Here is a 12574-nt window from a genome sequence, read left to right as displayed (position 1 = left end):
AGGCGAAAAAAGCGCCAGAGGCGGACAGTTCCAAGGAACTCTGTCATGGTCGGATACTGAGAAGGAGCGGGCCTCCAACCTGGTGCAAATGCGCCAGAGGTGAACAAATCGGACAGATATAAGAGTGTCCGATGTGGACATCGCTAGACAGCCTAGAGACTCTTCCAAGCTCGAAGCTCCAGCAAGTGTGGAGGAGCCAAGCCAGGTGTGAGGCGCCAGCCAGGCTCTAGAAGCCATCCAGGTGCCAGGCTCCTTCAAGGCTAGGCTCCAGTCAGGATTGAGGATCCATCCAGGCGCAAGGCTCCTTCCAGTAAAGAGAAACCTAAAGCTCTGTCATGTAAGAGGGCTAGTCCCCATTGATATGATACAGGTAAGGCTCTGCCATGTAAGTGGGTCAACCCCCATTGGCACGATCCGAGAAGGCTCTGTCGTGTAAGCGGGCTAGCCCCCATTGACATGATCCAGAAGGGTTTGTCAGTCATAGGTCCCTACCTCGCTGAAACTCTTGAGGCATGCAGACTCATAGACAGTAATCATGAAGTCTTCTGCCAGGCTCCAGGTGCCTTCCAGCGCAAGGCGCCAGCCAGACGCAAGGCTCCAGCCAGTCGCGGAGGCGTAAGCCAGGAAGGAAGGAGCCAATCAGCACCAGCCAGGCGCGAGGCGCCAGGCCAGGCGCGAGCTCCAGCCAGGCTCCTAGGCGCCATAGGCGCAAGCTCCAGCCAGGCGCGAGGCGCTAGACAGGCGCTAGGCGCCTGCCAGGCACGAAGCGCTAGCCAGGCTCCAGGCTTCACCCAGAAGAGATCGATATCAAATAACGCCCTGGCCTTCTTTGAGACATTGTGTCTCCTAAGCACTTGATAAGTGCATTGATGATTCCTTCAAACAGCTGAGAATTAAAAGCGCATGAAGTGCGAGCTTTTCCGAATTCTTGTTCTTTGTTTCCCTAACAATATGTCATAAGGACATATTAGCTGTCACATACGGGAGATGCAACTCTTGTGTTGACTTCCCATTATCCGAAGGATGTCAAGATAACCTTCGAGGGATCCTTCTCTCTTGGTTGATACGTGTCTGCGGATACATTGCTGGGATAGGGAGCAGATACTGATCCTTAACTTGTGAGTAAATTATTTAACGTCTGTTTTTTCTTTGGGTAGTTTGAAAGGAGTTTGTAGATAACTCTTTTCAACTTAAGCACTAACCCTCGTGTTAGGATCAGGTGATCGGGATCGGTGTTGTGCTCCTTAATTATGCCACTAGGCATAGGCATATTGTCATGTAAGAGGCTCTGTCGAGTAAATGGATAAGACCCCATCGACAGACCCACAAGAACTCTTAGCCATAGGTCACATCCTCGCTGAGGCTCTTGAGGCGAAGCAGATTCCTAGGCATTAGCCATGGAGTCTTCCGCCTGATCAAGTAGGAACCAAGGTTTTATTTATTTATTACCTACAACGTATGTTGTTTACCTGTCTATTCAGTAAATAGTTGTCTCTTTCCCACCACCAAGGGTGTCAATCAGCTAAGTATATATCTGCTGGGTAAGTTCCATGTACAAAAATGATATTGTTAAGATACAATAAAGTTTTGTACATACTTACCTGGCAGATATATACGATTGATGGCCCACCCAGCCTCCCCTCAGGAGACAGGTGGAAGAGAAAATCTGGTTCTAGAACGGTAATCGTTCCTATTCCTGCCACCCAGCGGCAGGGGCGGTAGATCACCTGACCTACCTGCAGCGTGTGCCGCGAAATTCGAATTTCTGTCGGGGACGACGGAGTCTATAGCTAAGTATATATCTGCCAGGTAAGTATGTACAAAACTTTATTGTATCTTAACAATATCATTTTTAATGCTTTGGGTACATTCAAAACTATGTAAACTGCATTCTTATTGCATTTTGCATAAAAAACCTTCAAATATTGATTACTTTGCATTTTTGGTGTCATATTTCTTCTGCCAGATCAGCGTTGTAGGCGTCGTAACCCTGGAAATAATTTCTGATTAATATAATTGAAAAGCGCCTTAACCTTGGAACGTTGTAAGCCGAACCCGTCGTAACCCAGGGACTGCCTGTAATTCCTTTTTATTGTGTCTAGATATACCTGTTATTTATTATTGACTAAGAACTACAGCACTGTAGTTAAATATCATGGAGTTACTTCCTGAGGAATAAGAACTGAACACTATTTTAATTACTAATTAATTGATACCATAGACATGACATAAAGACCTAGAATAAAAGGTCTGTGAATACACAAAATAGAAAAGCAATCCATGTTAAGAAATAAGGACCAAGGTGTGGTTAGTAACAGTACATGTAGCCCTAATCAAAAAGGGATTTTGACGTAGGAAAAATCTATTTCTGGGTGATTGGCTCGTGTCGCCCTATGAAATATCCTTAAGTTCATTATTTCTAGGTAAAATTAACCTAAAATTACCAGAGAAAAAATAGAATCAAGAAAATGTCAGTAAAACTGACTCGCTCACTCTATAAAAGAAGTGTCGGTATGGAAATAGGGCAAGTGGGATCACTACCACGAGTCATTAATTTACCATTTAGACCTTCCAACATAAAATCCCCACCTGAGAGAGCTGATACTAAAGGGTGATGCGGACCGCTACTACTACTACTACTACCGGACGCCACGCGACGGAGAGCAGCGCCCCTAGCGGTCATCCTTAATCTATGAACATCTTGTCCTGTAGGGTGGGTAAAAAGAATAGGGTGGGTTTCATAGGGCGACACGAGCCAATCACCCAGAAATAGATTTTTCCTACGTCAAAATCCCTTTTCTGGGCTCAGCTCGTGTCGGCCTATGAAATAGTACCAGAGAAACAGACAAGATGGAATAAAGGACAAATAAACCCAATAGTAAAAAAGTAATATAATATAAGTGAATCAAGACTCATTACAGTATACTAACAAAAGTACTTAAAGCTAGCTTATACTAAACAATGGCAGGGTAAACATAGCAAAATTAAATTAATAAAGTACTTAAAATTAGCTTATACTAGACATGGTGATACATAATAGTGTAATGGCAAATAGAACAATATAGAATGATTCACTAATTTAAATATTTACAAAATATACAAACTCATTGTGTTCTACCCTAGCATAAAAATAAGGGTAGAAACACTGAAGTACATTATATGTACACAACGTGGATGTCCCTAGCAAAAAAATAAGGGGCATTCCACCAATACGATTCTAGCGGCTAAGGCTAGAGTATCCCGAGAAGCATGGCAATAGGGTGAGGCATGTTGGACGAGGTAGGTAGAAAGGACACCTGGATCTATACTACAACTACTGTGCAGTATCAGGAGAAACAATGTTTCCCGCTGCTACTGCTGAAAATTTTTAAAGATTCCAAGGACTTCAGGTAATGACATTTAAAGACTGTCAGTGATTTCCTCCAGTATACTTTTTAAGATCCTCAAAATTCATATGTTGGAATAATTAATTGAGGTGGCTACTCTCTGATATCATGTGCTTTTGGAAATGATTCAGGGTTGGCTTGTTTAATGAAGTAAAGGATCTGTTGTCTGATTCCTTTCACTGATAAAGTGCCACCTTTTTCTCTCATAAAGAGAGGACCTGAGGATCTAGAGGATGTACGAGATAGAAAGGCTCTTAAAGTTGATACTGGGCAAAGAGAAGGATCTTGCGGAAGTGGGATGACTTTCCAAGGGGCCCACCTTGCAAGGGGATCCTCATTTTTAGCTAAAAAGCTGCGATCCGGAGAAAGTAGAACTTCTCCTGAGGGGAGAAATTCTACATGACCCGCATCTCTGGATAGAGCCGACAGTTCTGAAATTCTGGCTCCTGAAGCCAGGCTTAACAAAAATAACGTCTTTCTAAGTAGCATTATGAATGTGCAAGACGAGTTGTCAGTATCTGAGGCTAGTTTGAGGATATCATTTAAGAACCATGAAACTGAAGTAGGCCTTTGAGAAGGTTTAAGTCTAGCACAGGCTTTGGGAATAGACGTAAAGTAAGATTCTGTTAAGTCTATTTGGAAACCCAACTGAAAGATTTTCTTCAAAGCCGATTTATTAGTAGTAATGGTGCTAGCTGCTAAGCCTTTTTCAAACAAGGATCTGAAAAAGGATATAGCTAAGTTAACTGTCATGGTTGTAGTGTTTGATTCTTTCAGGAAGGATGCTAATTTTTTAACAGCTGAGTCATATTGTCTAATAGTTGACTCTCTTTTATCTGATTCTAGAAAGAGGATGTTTTGTGGATCAATGTTAGCATCTTTTTTAGCCGCAAACTTCATGAAGTCCATAAAGTTAGGGTCTGAAGAATTCCTGAGGAAGCGAACACAGTCCTCATTTGTACTGATTGCGACAGCTTGGGATTGGGAATCCGTTGAGGTCGGAGACCCAATTCCAGAAGCAGAGGATACCAGTTGCTTTTTGGCCAATCTGGAGCAATCAGAGCTACCAGTCCCTTGAAAGTCCTCAGCTTGCTCAAAACTTTCAAAAGAAGATTCACTGGAGGAAATACGTAGATTTTCTTCCATTGAATTCCAAGTCCAACGACATGGGCGTCCGTGGCATAAGCCAGAGGGTCCAGGTTGGGGGCCACATAGCAAGGGAGCTTGTGGTTCGCTTGTGAGGCGAAGAGATCTACTTGGAGACCTGGGACTCTGGCATATCCACTGGAATGACCTGTCGTCTAGGGACCATTCTGACTCCAGAGGGACTGACCGGGACAGTGCGTCCGCTATCACATTTCTTACCCCTGCCAAGTGGGTGGCAGATAGATGCCATCTGTGCTTGTCTGCTAGAGCAAAGATGGCTATCATGACATGATTCACGTGTTTGGATTTGGACCCTCCTCTGTTGATGCAATGTACTACCACTGCACTGTCCAAAACTAGTCTTAGATGAGACTTCTTTGGGGGAAGGAGTCTCTTCAGGGTAGTAAATACTGCCATTGCTTCCAGAACGTTTATGTGGAGCTGGCGGAATTGAACCGGACCAAGTCCCCTGAACTTGCTTGAATTGAGAATATCCCCCCCAACCGGACAGGGAGGCATCCGTGTGAATGGTTAACACCGGAAGGGGATATTGAAGGGGTACCAATTTGGTAAGATTCTTCACTTTTGTCCATGGACGGAGCTGATTGCGAAGGATCTGTGGAATTACTGACAACTTGTCCCGAGATTTGACGTTTGCTCTTGATCGCCAAACTCGATTTATATCTTTCAGTCTTGCTTTCAGGAGGATGTCTGTCACTGAGGCAAACTGAAGAGAACCTAGGATTCTTTCCTGGTTTCTCCTTGACGTTTGTTTGCTTTTGAGAAATTGCCTCACAAACTTGGCTATTTCTTTCCTTTTGACCACTGGAATTGACAGATTGTGGGAGGATAAATACCATTGGATTCCTAGCCACTGAAAACGAGACTCCGGAGTGAGTCTGGATTTCGTTTTGTTTATCTGGAACCCCAGATGTTCCAGAAATTGTACTACCTTCTTCGTGGCTTTGAGGTATTCCTCGACCGTTGGTGCCCAGATCAACCAATCGTCGAGGTACGCTGCTACCATTATCCCTTGTGTTCTCAACTGTTGAACTACCACTTCTGCTATTTTCGTGAATACCCTGGGGGCTACATTCAGACCGAAGGGCATCACTTTGAATGAGAACTTCTGATTTCCTAGTTTGAAGCCTAGGAATGGACGGAAGTGTCTGGCTATAGGGATATGATAGTATGCATCTGTAAGATCGATAGAGGTTGTGACGGCCCCACGGGGAAGTAAGGTCCGTACCTGCGAGATGGTGAGCATTTTGAACTTGTCGCACGAATGAAAGAGTTTAGCTTTGACAAGTCTAAGATTACCTTCTTTTTGTTGAGCCTTTCTTTGGCACGCTGAACAGGCGACCTTGAAATTTTAGATGCTTGACTCTCGCAATAGCTCCTTTCTGAAGGAGTTCCTCCGCATAATCTGTCAACTCCTTTGATGGTATTTGATAGAATGATTTGTTTGGAGGAGGATCTTTGATCCAACTCCAACCCAATCCTTTGGACATGATGCTCTGTGCCCATTTGCTGAACCCCCACCTGTGACGGAAGAGGAACAGCCTCCCTCCTACCTGGGGAGCCTCACTGTTGTTGAGCGGGTTGACCTCCGCGCCCTCCTCTGAAGTGCTTGCCTCTTGCAGCTCTTCCTGTGCCACGTTGGCGAAAGTGACCTCTCGCTCTGCTCCCCCTAGAAAACCGTTGAAGGTTGGGTAGGCCTGGCTTTCATACATCGAATTGAAGGCTGGCGAGACGGTGTATGAGGTCGAAGGTTGGTTTTGAGGAGACAACAGGAGAATGGGCTGTGTCTGCTTTGAGGTTGACGGCTGTCCCTGTTGTGTAACTGGGACGGCCTGGACGAAATGTTGTTGTTGCTGCTGTTTTTGATAGGGTTGGAATCTCCTACCCGTTTTCTTTAACTTCTTACCAGCAGCAGGGGCGCTCTCTTGCTTCCTCTTGGAAGAGATGCCCCATCTGGCTCTAAGGCTCTGGTTAAGCCTAGCAGCCTCGTGATGCACCTCATTCACAGAGGCTTCTGGGAAGAGGTCCGCACCCCACATGCTGGAAGCTAGGAGTCTATTAGGCTCATGCCAATAGTTGCCTCCTGCAAGACATGCTCGGCAGTTCCTTCTGGCTAAGAAGAAGTCAAAGGCATCGGCTTGAACCGTCTGGAGCTGGGATTTAGCCAGTATTTTAAACAGCGGTTCCGTAGCATAGGACAGGGCAGCCATCTCCGTAATGATAAGGGAGTTAAGAGACCTCCCAAATCTTGTGCGGGCATCGAATTCTGCCTGAATAAGGCTATCAGGCAGTCTCGGGAGCTTCTCGCCAAACTGATACATCGCACAGTCTGGCTTCAGCTTACCTACTGAGAAAGTGGCAGGTAGGTTCTCCCACAATTCTCCGAAGGACGGAAAGAGCGGAGATGTTGATTCCGCCTCTCTCAACTGTGGCATGGGCTCGTCTTTCAGGACTGCCTGTAGAGTCGCTTCTACTACCTTAGTAGCGAATGGAAGAGAAGCCTCCTCCTCCGTAGCGAAGATAGTGAAGGGGCTCTTGAATGCCTGGAGTTTGGTATTGGTACAATCCCAATCCTCCAGGCAGTGAACCCATTCCCTCTGTGCATGATCCCTACTATATAGCACAGTCTCTCTAGAGATCTTATCCTCTCTATTGAGAGCAGTTACCGTCAGCCTAGCATACCCTATGAAAGGCTGAGTCAGTCCGGGAGGATAGAACTCGAAGTCCTCAATCCTTCTTGTTCCACACTCCGGGATCGAAATCATGCCATCCTTGAAGGGGGCATAAGCTGCCACTCTCCAGGGGTTATCCATAGAGAAGGCTGGTAGGGATTCATAAGGAGGTAGCTGTAGGAGACCAGTACCTGCTACAGGGGAGCTTGTCTGAGGGGCCTGATTGAGGCCAGCAAAGCGGTCGTCATGCTCTCTAACTCGCTTAGAGAGGTCTTGTATGGACTGACCAGATTGGTTGATCGTACTGGACAGCTGGGCAAACATTTGCTCAAACTTAGTACCAAGAGAGCCAACCATCTCTCCCACTTGTTGCATCACTACCGCTGAGAAAGTGGTGGAATCAAAAGAGCTAGGTCCCGCCACCCCAACAGGAGTTACCGGAGTAGATCCGGTAGATGCCGGAGAAGGCATTGGCTCGGCCGGAGCGCGAGCCTTCTCCTTAGAAGCCTTGCTTCTTGAGCTCTTTGAATAGGAAGAGCTAGGCTTCGTTTTCACCGCATCGGCGTAGGATGTCGTAGACTTCCTAGCCGAAGAAGACGACGACTTCTTAGAAGTCGTCTTATGTAGGGTCTTCTGTTCTCTCTGTCCCTTCACCTTCGGGGGTACTGAGAGAGCGGGAGAACGAGAAGGGATCTCAGATCTCGTGAAGCCTTGGAAGGAAGAAGAAGAAGGAACAGGGGAAGAAGATCCAGGAGCGCACAAGGGTAGACCTTGAGCGCCCGACACACCTACCTCAACCAACAAATCCTCCGCACCTACCGCCATAGGCTCAAGATTAAGGTCCAGGTTGGCTACATCTGGGACCGGCTCCTGCGTCGAGACGGACCCAAACGCCTGCTGCACCTCCTGCTGAATGGAAGCTATGAGTGGGGCTGCCGAGATGGGGTCCACATACCCCGTCGCCTTGCCTCCGGGGAAGATCTGGATGGCCAGCTTCTTGTCTAGCATATAAGGCTGGCCCTTGGCGGCGTTCTTCCCGAAGCCGCCCACCCAAGCTTTCAGGGTTGCCAGAGCGACTTCCTTCACCGCGGCAGCCTGTAAGAGAAGGCGATATGAAGCTTCTAGCAGCGGAGATACGGTTTAAAGAAGCTTAAAACTAAGGGATATTGATTGATAAGAAGAAAAAATGTCCAGGAGTTAACTTACCCCACCCAAAAGTTGACTCACGAGGTCATAGCAGATGGTGCATGCCTCAGGGTGCCAAACGATCATCCCGTTGTGGTTAGTGGCACACGGGGCGTGGGTCCCACACTCTTCATGGGCGCAGGGGTCGTACAACGTAGCGTTGCAACCTGGAACCTGGCAGTTGGTAGCCTGGAGAGATACATGAGTATCAGAGTGCACACTTACAGCCTAACATAGACTCCGCTGCATGCCGGAGCATGTAAGTTAGATTAAACTAGAGCCCCGCCGTAATACGTGTGGTTAGCTAGGCGGTTGGTGAGGGTCTGAGGCTTACGCCGGAGACAGGAAAAAGGTTCCAACCAGGAGTGGTGAGGGGCCATGAAACCACGACGGAGAACGACGGAGAGTACATAAATTAAAAACTAAAAGTCATCGTATCAGTAAGGGGTATATCCATATAGAATGAGGTATAACACTTTCCGTCTACTAGAGGAGTGCCCGGGTAAGGAGCGAGCTCTCCTCCGGTAGCGAAAATCAGGATATAATAGGCAAGCAAACAGACCACTAGTAAATTCCCACCCCGCCCACTGGCGGAGCCAGGTGGATCTATAACCGAAGGGGCTCCCGGCTTCAGCGGGGGCTCCGTCCGTTAAGGTAGGGGAAGGGTTGGGACTGGGGAAAATAGGGAGGGGAATCCCGGCGTGAACACGGCGGACGAGAGAGAGAGAGAGTGGGGGTGGCCTACCCCCCCCATCCCTACTACTACCCGCCCGGTAACCCGGTACCCGAGACAAGTGGTCGCCCTAGACCCCAGCTGGTACAGAACTCCTGGCCCCCTCGGAGGGAGAGGGAGGTAGGCTACGGTGGTTGTCGTGACAACCAAGGAGATCCACCAGACCCCTCCCTATCACATGGTAGGGAGGGAAGGGGGAGCCACATGGTAGGGAGGGAAGGGGGAGGGTAAGGTGCTTAAGGGACACGTGAACGTAGGTGGCCTAGGCCGCGATAGCAACACAACCACAGAGGGGCCACGTGAACCAGCCAGTACCAACACATGGCACAAAGCACCTAGGCTAGCCTAGCACCCTAAATAACACTGATAATAAATAATACATCGTAAAAGAAAGAAGAGACACTTTAGTAAAAGAAAAAGAAGCCCAGGAGGAGGCGAACTGATCCGAAGAACAGTCGACTACTCGGAGCCAGCAGTAGCCGATGAAGAGCAAGAGCTGGGATGCTGGGCCAGAAAAACACAGTATAGCCCTAAATACCAAACTAAGAGAAAAAAGGGTAAAAGGGCTGTGTCCTAACTATAAAATCGATGTAATAAAACGATGAACGTAAATATAAAAAGCCCATAAGCATAAGATGTCCCAGTATGGGAGACTGGGAAATCTTAACAACACGAGGCGGCACAAGGCCGCCACGAGTCAACCGGGAGACCGTATATGACCTATAAAAAGGAAAATACTGGTCCCTGGAAGACTGGAATACCAAAAATTACTACTTATGAGGCACTTAACTTAGCCGAAGCGATTGCAGCACGTTCCATCGTAATTAGAGATAAAATCCAGCGAAAAACAACACAAGTGAAAAAGAAGCACCTAGCGTTGTAGAGCTAAAGATTAAGGATGACCGCTAGGGGCGCTGCTCTCCGCGTGGCGTCGGTAGTAGTAGTAGTAGCGGTTGCATCACCCTTTAGTATCAGCTCTCTCAGGTGGGGATTTTGTTGGAAGGTCTAAATGGTAAATGACTCGTGGTAGTGATCCCACTTGCCCCTATTTCCATACCGACACATCTTTTATAGAGTGAGCGAGTCAGTTTTACTGACATTTTCTTGATTTTATTTTTTCTCTGGTAATTTTAGGTTAATTTTACCTAGAAATAATGAACTTAAGGATATTTCATAGGCCGACACGAGCTGAGCCCAGAAATGCTATATACGTATACAGGCAGTCCCCAGTTACCGATGGCCTCGGTTATCAGCGATCCAGTTTTATGGGACTTGTCTAATGACGACAACAACTGAATTTTTGGTGCCGGTATACGCTGATAATCGGGGATTGGCGCTATTCTCGCCGATTTTCGGTTATCGTCATGCCGTTGGGAACGGAATCCCCGCCAATAACCAGCAACTGCTTACAATATTTCTACCAAATGGCACTGTTTCTTATGGTAGGCTTGTTAGGTTAGCATATGGTAGCCTAGGCTTGAAAGGTAGGAATCACTTGTGAAAATGTGAATTAAACAGATCTTTATCATAGTTGGTATATTAAGTTTCCCAAAAGTTCTGCGGTATCTTTTCATAAATGTCTGATGAAATAAATTTGTAAAAAGTCTTTATGAAACAGGTGCATCTCCATCTTATATTTCAGGTTACAAGTTTGTGGGTGCAGATGTAGATTCTCAAGAACTTTGGATCGCAGCAGTGCTTGGGGATGCATATTTTTCAAGTGAGCATGGAGCAACTGCTTTTGGATGGATGACTCTGCAAGGAAAAAAGTCTGATGGATCAGACATGCACAGTCGTACTGCAGAAATGGCAGGAATATCACGTGATCATGCAAAGGTCAGGTGTTTTCCAGTGTTTGTGAAATTGTCAGATACTGTTGTATCAAGGAGACATTATTCCCAGAAACATTCCTGCTTGAACAGTAAAATTGTATTTTTTATATCATAATCCATAATAGGACAAAAATTAAGTTCACTTTTTTAAACAGACTTCATGTCTGCTTTAATTTGCTGTTTTAGTGCACATCTAAAAAGGATACATAAGACTTTACCAGGAAAGACTTTACCAGGAATTCATATTGTGTTTAGCTTGAAGTAAAATTCATTTAAAATATTTTGGAAGTTTTCAGTTCAGTAAGCCTGTTTACTAAAGCAAGTTGCTAAATAAAAAAAAAAGGCTTCAATACAAAATTTTGTATGTATGTACATATTTGCTCTGATTTTGACTTCTTTTTATGCCATAAATATGTGAATACTGTGCACTCTTTCTACCTTATATATTAATGGGAGTTCCCTCCCCACATCACTTTTGATTAACTGCTTGTGTATTAGCCGTAGCTTTTTAGGAAGCAGTTTTGATGTAGAGTAAAGGATCCTTGCTCTTATGAGATGCTAAGCTTAGGATATACCTGGAGAATAACACTTCTTATTTAGCAGTTCATTGCACCAGGCAGTATAACATCAGTAAAATAAGAGATTTGTTTGTATGAAATCCAAAAATAACCAGCCTGAGAAGAGTTTGTAGATAAGACTCAGATGTCTGGGAAAACATCCTTATTATTATTATTATTATTTTGGTAGAAGACCCTCTTTTAGGCAAATATACTGTTAAAAAGAATGGCAGAATTAAGCGAGTTGATTTTATATATTGTTTTTTCTATTTTCCTTACAATTCGCTTCTCAGGCTCAGCGATGTTTCTGAGTAACTAACCAATATTCATATTAGGAATTTTCAAAAATCATAAATGCTGAAGGTAATCTTTTATTGGATATCAGGTCCAGGTCAAGCAGGGGTCGTCATCAGTGCTGGTATTATTCCGTAGGCGTAGTTCAGTTCGGTGCCAGGTTCGTCTTCGGTTTAAGGGCTGGTATTGGTGCTGGTATAGCTGGTATATCTGGTATTACGTAACGTTTCGACCTTCTCGCAGGTCATCCTCGGATAAGTCGTTTGAAGAGACTGTAGCAAGGAAGTCTGTGGGGCGGTATTTATAGCGGCTCGGACCTAGAGTTGCATTCTCATTGGTCGGACCGGTCTTGGACGAAGTCGTGGATCTCGCCTCGAAGGTCTCGGGGATTCTCTCCGTCTGTAACAGGAATCCTGTCATCCTGTGGGGGCTCCTGATTATTTGGTATTGTCGGGGGGTCGTTCGCTACTCTCCGGGCAGCGGTGGGAAGGAGAAACGTTTCTTGGGTGATGTTAAGATTTGGTTTCTCCTTGCCTATATGGAGGGCTTCTAAGAGGCGCAGATGTCGGGGATCCCTCTTTACCAACGTCCCCGTAGACGAGACCATACAAATGATCTTGGACAGAGTTTACAGGGACCCTGGCACTCCATCCTTAAGCATCCCAGAGCATGCCCTTCGAGCCCTGCTGGAAATCTGTACTAAGAAGGCCCCTTTTGCTGATCACCGCAGCTGTATGTACACCCAGAT

The 12574-nt window shown here is 45.9% G+C and overlaps 1 protein-coding gene across 4 annotated transcripts in view; it reads left to right on the top strand.

The window, feature by feature from the left end:
* LOC135212754 (DNA polymerase subunit gamma-1-like) overlaps positions 1-12574 on the top strand; it is a 74995-nt gene that overhangs the window by 35603 nt on the left and 26818 nt on the right. For all 4 annotated transcript variants that reach the window (XM_064246501.1, XM_064246500.1, XM_064246498.1 and 1 more), the window contains exon 4: positions 10786-10979. In XM_064246501.1, the coding sequence (XP_064102571.1) occupies positions 10786-10979 (194 nt within the window). The remainder of the gene's footprint in view (positions 1-10785; positions 10980-12574) is intronic.

This window comes from Macrobrachium nipponense, chromosome 41 (assembly GCF_015104395.2).
Source record: "Macrobrachium nipponense isolate FS-2020 chromosome 41, ASM1510439v2, whole genome shotgun sequence".
In the NCBI taxonomy this organism is placed as follows: Eukaryota; Metazoa; Arthropoda; class Malacostraca; order Decapoda; family Palaemonidae; genus Macrobrachium; species Macrobrachium nipponense.
The sequence above is the reverse complement of the archived record's forward strand: the minus strand, read 5'-3'. Positions and strand labels throughout refer to the sequence as shown.